The sequence below is a fragment of the Seriola lalandi genome, unplaced genomic scaffold (assembly GCF_002814215.2).
Source record: "Seriola lalandi dorsalis isolate HSWRI2012SDOR001 ecotype SW California unplaced genomic scaffold, Sedor1 jcf7180002054870, whole genome shotgun sequence".
NCBI classification, from domain to species: domain Eukaryota; kingdom Metazoa; phylum Chordata; class Actinopteri; order Carangiformes; family Carangidae; genus Seriola; species Seriola lalandi.
The window spans coordinates 45,188-54,055 of NW_019525423.1; the positions used below are offsets into that span (position 1 = coordinate 45,188).

General features: G+C 42.6%; 1 protein-coding gene across 1 annotated transcript in view; it reads left to right on the forward strand.

The window, feature by feature from the left end:
• Positions 1 to 8,868, forward strand: part of LOC111671160 (sodium channel protein type 2 subunit alpha-like) — a gene marked incomplete at its 3' end in the record, with an annotated part of 101,925 nt that overhangs the window by 10,910 nt on the left and 82,147 nt on the right. Inside the window, exons 5-6 of the mRNA XM_087179818.1 lie at positions 24 to 152; positions 8,273 to 8,364. Coding sequence (XP_087035944.1) covers positions 24 to 152; positions 8,273 to 8,364 — 221 coding nt within the window. The remainder of the gene's footprint in view (positions 1 to 23; positions 153 to 8,272; positions 8,365 to 8,868) is intronic.

The window sequence follows — 8,868 nt, forward strand, 5'->3', positions numbered from 1 at the left end:
CCCCCCCCCCCCCCCCCCCCCAGGTACACCTTCACAGGTATCTACACCTTTGAGTCGCTCATAAAGATCCTGGCGAGAGGTTTCTGTGTGGGGCCCTTCACCTTCCTGAGGGACCCCTGGAACTGGCTCGACTTCAGCGTCATTGTCATGGCGTGAGTCAAACACACACACACACACACACACACACACACTTTAATAAATATTCATATTTTAAAAAAAGGAATAAAAAAATTCAAAATAAAAGCAGCAGAGGCCGAAATATCAACTTCATTAATTCCACTGAAAAGAACTAGAGGAAAATAAACATGTCGACAAGCTCAGAGAGCTGTCGCTTTAACGTCACTGTACAGGTCAGAAACAGACTCCGCCTCCAGGACAATGACATCACTGCAGGGGGTGGAGCTGGGGTGAGAGGGTGAGGGGGTGAGGGGGTGAGAGGGTGAGAGGGTGAGGGGGTGGACGGTGAGGGGGTGAGGCGCTCTGGAAAAAGAATTGCAGTGAATGATCTTGACTCCTGAGTCTTTGCATCTTTTTATCTGAAGTTATTTCGTCCAAATTCTTTTTCTTTCTCGTTTTGAAATTTCACAAAACAAAAGAAAAAATAAACAAATAAAACGTCATATTAAAAATAAAAGAGGATCCAAACTTCTGCAAACAAGGAACAATAAAAAAACCATCTGGTTTAAATCCAGTGTATTCGATCCTGCCTCACTTTGTTACGTGTCACGCTACAGTCGGCACTTCCTGTAGATCTTTCACATTAAAAGAACACCAGGAAAGGGAGGGTTGATTATGCTGCTTCAGCCACTGAAGGACTTTTATTGTGAAACATCTGACCAGGAAAAAAGAGGTGCAAAGTAGAAAAGACTTAATCTGCGAGTTGAGGAGAGAAAGTCGGAGCAGCAGAGAGTTGAGTTAATATGACACGACTGATGGGATTAAAGCCGAGAATTAAAGCCCAACACAGACCTGTCTCTGCGGCCGTGCAGCAGGAAGCTGCAGACGTTTCCACGGCTAAGCAGAAGTGTTTGTTAAACTCCGACACATTTGCACAGTAAGGAGAAAGTCTGCTGTCTAACTTCAGAAGTTGCCGTCTCATTGTGCTGTCCGTCCAAACGCTGGAAGGACGACATCCTTCAGGCTGCAGCGTCATAAATCATTATGTTCTTAATAAGAAGAAGCTGCTTTAAAAACAGCTTGTCTGCAGTGAAGTGACGTCCGCTGATACTTATACTCCACTTCTCTTACTTTCACTCCATATTTCAAAGTAAAGTTTACTTTTAACTGACGTTTTTCAAATTAAAATTTCCACATGAAACATATGATGATTTCAAATAACATGATGCATTCTTATGGATTAAACATCATCTAGAATCTAGATGTTGAATATCTTTTAGCTAACAGCTACAGCTAACGGCTACAGCTAACAGCTACAGCTAACAGTTACAGCTAACAGGATTAATCACATGTATCTGATAATATTTCCTTTCAGTATTTTGTTGTGCTCTGTGTGTTGTGTGTCAGGACACATGCTGTTTGAGTGACAGTGACCTCTGTGGGATTTGAACCCTGTACCCTGGCAGTATTAGTGCCTTGCTCTGCTCACTGACCTCTGCTCTCCTTGGATTAAATCCCATCACACAATGCGATCTGTCCTGCTCCGAAAGGTCGGGGGGGGGGGGGGGGGGGGGGGGTTGTTTGTCCCTCCATTAGAAGCACATTTCCCCAGGGGCTGGTCAGCAGTGAAAAATGGCGTCTCCCTCCGTTCCTTTTCACTGTAAACGCTTTTCTAAACAATCATGGGATTTGTTTCCAAACTGAGGTCACCTCCACTTTAATGAGGCGACACCTGCTCTGATGAAACACACAGAGCTGCTGTTCTCCGACTCACAAAATCAATCTGAGAATCATCAGCACGATTCAAATATTAACTTCTGTGGACACAGATGGACGTTTAAGGACACTCCGATCTTTAAATGCGACTAACTGCCACGTTACTTTTGTCCTCTTTAAAATGGCTCTTTGTATTTCTTAGTTTAGTTCAGAAACACAATCCAGACTAAAAGCCACTGGCTGTCTGGAGGGAAGGACAGTAGATGTTAAACTTAAAAACACAGTTGTCAGTAACGTGGAGTACAGATCGCTCAAGGTTTTCTCGCCTTTCAACCACACGTTCGTGTAGACAACGCAATCGTTCACATACTTACCTAAATACTGGGAGCACTACAGCGTTCACATCGAACAGAAACAGATTTAAATGATACATTAAAATCGAGGAGAAAAGCTCACTACTGTTTTCATTCTGAGATCAAGAAACGAAAGCGGCGCCTGTGTAGATCTTTGTGAGGCCCCTGAACCAAATCTCGCTGTGACAATGGCGAGAAGATATTTACATGATGCAGCCATCATGGGCACGAGAACGTTTAGTTAAAAGTGAGTAATAGTAATAGGTTAAAACCTAACCCCTGAGGCCAGGAACACACTGGCTGCGTGGCGTGTGCGTAGCGGCTGTGTGAATGTGAATGGGTTGCAGCGAAAAACTCCCATGCATCTCAAGTCTCGCAGCTGCGTCACATGATCTAGAGATTTGGCGTCTCGCAAAAATAGACCACACATCACACCAGAACGTGCCATAGACAAGAGAAAATATGAATATATTTTTCAACCATTTTAGCAGCTGCATGTGGAGACAGTGACATTTTAGTGACGTTTTCTGTCAAAAATAAATCAGAAATTAATTTATAATGAAATGAAATTCGTGTAGCCGTGGAGCGTAAACCACCAAGGCGTTTGAATCCGACCGAAAGATGGAGCTGGCGCAGCACAAACGCAGCCGGTGTGAACAAACACATGCATACAAGCTGCAGAAGTTCAGCGACGCAGCTGCCACGCACACGCAATGCAGGAAGCGTCTTCCCGGTGTTTTATCAACTCACTGTAAAGCAGCATTTTGTTGCTTTCCGGCTTTCTCTCCCTTTTAAAACAGCCTTACATATAAAGTATCACAATAACGGAGGAGTGCTGAAAGACCTTTCTAAAACTAAAATCACCAAAAACAAAAGAAACAACAGCCGATGTGAAAGAGTAAACGTAGAAACACAGCAGGTCTAAAGTGGGACAGTGAATAATGTGCCGGCTGGAGGATGAGATGACTTTCCTCACTGTTTCAGCGGAGAAGAGACGAAAGTGATTTTCTCAGTGACACCCAGGCATTTTCCAAATTACAGGTTTTGAGAAGCGGAGGGTTTAAACTCACTCGGCACATGAACGACCGTCAAACCCTCAATTCAGGCCTGAGACACAAACAGCAGCTCAGAGTCTCTTTCCCTCTCAACGCCATCGGCGACGCCCACCCGCCAGCGTTTTGTTTCAGAGCGGGAAAGAGCGTGACCTGCCCACTTCAGTAATTGACTGACTGATGGAAAATCACTGCGCTTTGGTTTGGTTAGCGATCAGGCGGCGATCAATCACAGTGCTGAGGAGCTGGAAGCGTGCGGCGAGGGACGCCGCCGGGAAGATAAACGATCAGAATGAACCGATCGGATCAATAGTTGACCCCGAGGCTCGGCTTTGAGGTTACCGCTTGGCGTAATGAAGCGGTGTCCCCTCCGCGGCGGCCGCCCACTAAATTGAAACGTCCTGATGAAGGTGCCCTGAGATGGCGGGACGCCGTGTCTGCGGAGTTACATAATACGACCCCGATGACCCGCGGCCGATTCTCTCACAGGGAGAAACAGCTTCACTTAAAGGACAAATCCACCATTAAAACACTTAACACATCTGCTGGGGAAGTGCTTTACATTCTGTCTGTTTCAGTGGGTCAGAGCGGCTTCGTCTTCACGTGGACACCAGGACAAACACAGACACAACTTCCTGTATATATCTTTATATTTCTTACTGAGAGTTTTCAGTGGAATGAATGGTGATAATCTGAGGGTCTAAATGAAGTAATTTGTTACTAAACTGACAAATAATTTCCCTTCTCACTTTAAATCTCTGAAATATTCCAACATTTTCCATGTCTATACTGATGATAACAAATTCAAAGCCTCTTCTAGTGACTGTGAAAAGGAATTCTGGGAAACTGAGTAAATCTTTGGTGGAGTTTGAGAGAGAAGGGCTGCACAGAGTTTTTCCTGCTGCTCACTCACATCCCTCCATCTGTTCTCCTGTCATTCAGACAAAGTGTTGATCTCTTGTTTGGCCTCAGACACACACACACACACACACACACACACACACACACACACACACAATGTCACTAGGTGTGTGTCCTTCAACCAAAGGCCGTCCTGTGGTCAGATGGATCTTTAGCAGGACAGGGACACATAAGTCACCTCTTCACACACATACACACATACACACACACACACACACACACACACACACACACACCCACACACACACACACACGCACCAAGGATGAAGAACATGTTAAGTGAATGTGTGGTGGCACACACACAAAATTCGAGCATCCTTTACATCCACAAACACACACACACTCCACCCCTGACACATCACATCACCCCTCTGTACCCGGGTTTTATTAAAACCAGAGTGATGGTCGGTAAATACACACACACACACACACGCACCAAGGATGAAGAACATGTTAAGTGAATGTGTGGTGGCACACACACAAAATTCGAGCATCCTTTACATCCACAAACACACACACACTCCACCCGACACATCACATCACCCCTCTGTACCCGGGTTTTATTAAAACCAGAGTGATGGTCGGTAAATACACACACACACACACACACACACACACACACACACACACACACACACACACACACACACACACACAGCCCGCCCCTGTGCTGCTGATATTGCCGGTGTAATGACATGTTAATGGCTGCCATCACCAGACCAGCAGCTCCACAGACATTTTCACTGAATTAAAGGTGCAACATTTTATATATTTGAAGTTAATAAAATCATCAATAAATCTTCACTACGTTAATTAAGAAACATAAGTAAATTATTAACCCTAATGAAATGAGACCTGATCATCGTTCACTGAATTTTAGAGGTGATGATATATAAAGAGAGGATGCTAATTCTCCCTGGAGGTTATTATTATATTCTAAAGGATCGTGGGTTCAGTTCATGAAGGTGTGGAGAAGAAAATGTTGATGCATGTCTCAGTAATTAATAACAACATACAGTAAGTATATTTACTGTCCGGGGCAGATGAACACATGATGTTTTAAACACGTCAGAACAAACTGAGCCGGAGGTTCTGCTGAGTAACGGAGGATTTCAGGGTCTAAATTTTAGTCACAACATGAAAAGTTTCCACTTTCTATGAGAATAAAAGAAGCAAAAAGACAAAATAAATAACATTTTAGTTCAGTCTTGTTTTAATAGCTTTGCCACAGCATCATGTGTTTCTGTCAAATCTCATATTAATCTCCTTTAAAGTGGGTCATCAGAAACATTTAGAGAACATACAGTATAAATAGGAGAAATCCAGATATTAGTCAGTATCTAACTCGCTGTAGGAGCATTACGAGCAGAGCTGAACTGGTCCTTCGGCCTCTATCTACTGGTCAGCTCTACCTGCATCTAAACGACCTGTTCTGGCCACCGTGAACCCCCCCACCCTGCACCCCGCACCCCCCACGCCTTCACTGTAATTCAATCAGCCTGCCAGTCAACGGCGGTGAAATATGAGCAGTAATGGAGGGCCGTTAGCAGCTCGGGATCAGATTACTCCATCTAACCGGGGACCCAAAATGGCTGCCGTCACCTGGCGCCTTTCCGGCTCTCGCGGCCTCGTCTGATTTGATCTAAAGGGAGACGTGTTCACAGCCTGGACTGGAAATCCGTCATCGCATTCGACCTCGTTATGCTCCGTTTGTTGAAGGAAACTGCAGCTACTGATCCACAGAAACAAAACATCAAATCAACGTTGATTATTACAGATATTTTTGATACTGGAGATTTTTGAGATTTAAAACATGAACAATATAAATCTTCATATTTAAAGAACTGTGACAAATCTCTATGTACGAGGGACATGACAGTTTTACAAATTATTCTCCACTCAAAGGTCGTCTTATCCACTTTTGTTAGAGCTCTCAAACCGATCTCACAGTCTTCATCTAAATATTTTTGAGTATTTCCGTGCAGAAGTTTCTTATTGATCAGCGGATCCAAGTCAAGCTAGAGTCGACTGCTAGTACCGGCCGTGCTGCTGGTCTGGTTCTAGTCTGGACGCTTCATGGTGATTGACGTAATTAAATGAGAGGGTGAAACTTAACATTTCAAAATAAAATAACAGATCATGATTTTCACAGGAAACTATGGTGATAAAGACAAACTTACATTTGATTCTCTCTGATTCTTTTATCTTTTTTCTTTTCCAGATCTGTAACGTTACACTTCCTGATTCTGTTACAGCTGCTAACAGCCCGTCCAGATCCTCACAGATCTGTGCTGAGGTTTTAAATCTCACTACAATTCAGTTGTAGAGTTGATTTGGAGGATTTGGTTCACTGTTGGCGCCGTAACAAACCAGGAGTGTGCTTTTAAATCACCACAGTATTTTCAGACTCTGCTATGTTTGTCTTCTTTTGTTGTATGTTGACAACCACCACACTGCCCCCTACAGGCTGTTAACAGAGTTTATCAAAGTAGGGAACCTGCAGGCGCTGAGAACCTTTAGAGTGCTGAGAGCCCTGAAAACTATCTCAGTCATCCCAGGTAAGGCCTCACCACCGCCACCAGGGGGCGACAAGGAGCAGAAAAACCAAACCTTGTCATCGTAACGTCGTCGTGAACGTCCTCTCTTGTTCGTCCCATGTCTGCCGTGTCTTGCAGCTCCAGCCCCCGCCCACCTCCCGCCCTCTGCCCAATCAGGGGTCTCAGGTGTAATCACCTGGTCTGAGTAAAGAAATGGTGAAGTCAGATGTGTCGAAGCCAAACACTTGATTCTTAACTGGAGATGTTTGTTTTACACTGACAGAAGTTTAATGGTTAATTAGTTAATAATCTGAGTGTTTCGTAGTTACAAACTACAACTTGATGCTAAAAGATACTTAGATAATCTTTATAATCTTCACAAAATACAGAATAAATGGATGCAAAGCAAATAACCCTCTTATAAAAAAAATATAAGATTCACCAGCCAACAGTCGGATAAAATGTGAAGGTTAGCAAATTATAAATGATAAAAGTTGTATTAAAAAATTTAACAATTTATAAGAATTTTAAATGATGTCAACTTCACTCAAACAGTAAAAGTTCTTAAAGTTAAAGCTAATGTTGGCTAACTGTTTGTTAATGTCACACATGTAGTTTTTATACTTTACCTTTGCAGCTAAACAACTGTGAAAGTAAAAAAATAACATACATTTTACTGAAGTTAACATCAGCTAATGAGATAACAAAAAGAGAAATTAGTTTTTAATCCGTAGCTTATTGGCTAGTTGCTAATGATGACTTGCAAACAGCAAGCTAACTGGGCGATTAGCTTACAAGAAACCAGTCAGATAAATGTTGAGAGCATTATTCCAATATAAATTATTATAATTATTATTATTATTATAATATTCAGACAATGAATTTTATTTACCAATGAGAATAGTAACGTTTATGTCAGAAAACACAAGCAAGTTAAATTTAATGTTTAATGTCTCGTTTGTAGCAATTTGCTAGTTGCTGAATTTGCTAAATCTGTTTCCACAGTAACAGTAGCAGCTAGCAGCTAGCAGCACTGTTGAAATGACAGTTTGTCTTTATAGCACTGATAAAGTAAACACCAATTAATGTCTACTAATGTCTCCTACTATTATATATTTTTTTTGTACATTAAATGTGAGAATTTACACATTGTTATGTTTAACATGAAAAATAACTCAAAAATAATAAATAACAAAAAATAAATTACTTAATTAATAAAGTTATCATTAGCTGCCACCAAAATTGAAAAGTATTATGCAAACACCCAGATTATTAGCCAGTAAAACAAAGAAATGAGCTCGTTTTATTGAAGAGGTAGAAAATGTTTCATAATCTGAGGATCTTTGACTTTAGTTTGTCTCCAGTTTCTATCCATGTGATTCGTTTTGAGCATCTGATTTCCCCTTCAAACAGTCAACGTCCACTGTCCGACCCGTCTCTGCTGTATCTCTCTCTGTCTGTCTCTACACAGTATCTCCATCTTTCTGTCCCTCTGTGTCGGCTCGTTGTTGTTCAGTGCGGTCATACCCTTCTGTGTGTGTCTGTTCTTGTGCTTCTGTCTCCCGGCTTGTTGCAGATATGTGACTGAGTTTGTGGACCTGGGTAATGTGTCAGCCTTAAGGACGTTCAGGGTGCTGCGAGCGCTCAAAACCATCTCTGTCATCCCAGGTGAGGAAGCGAACGCAGGGGAGCGAATATCAAACGCACCCCTCCCGGCCTGCTGGAAGCACTAAATCAGTGGCTGTGTTTGGAACCTCATGCTGCATACTCCCTACTGAACACTAACACACTGTCACACAGGCAGTATGCAGAAAGAAGCACTGAAGTCTTCCTGATAACTGGTTGTGAGTGGACATCAGAGGTTTAGCAAACAGCAACTTTACATAAAACAACTCTTGAGTGAATCAAGCAAATGAAAAAAAAGGAAAAAAGAAAGTAAAATGGCTTCTAATGTTTAATTAAAGGCTCATTATTAATGTTTTGACCATATGAACTGCAGATAAAAGCTGTGTCCCAATTCAGGAGCCGCATCCTTCGGAGGACGTGGTCTTCGGAGGACGTGGTCTACGTTAGCTGTCGTAGACTGCGAAGCCTGAACCGAAATGTGACGGTCTGTTCTACAGAGTCACCAGCTGTTCCTGCTGTTGTTGTTGTTTCAAAGCTCCTGTCGCC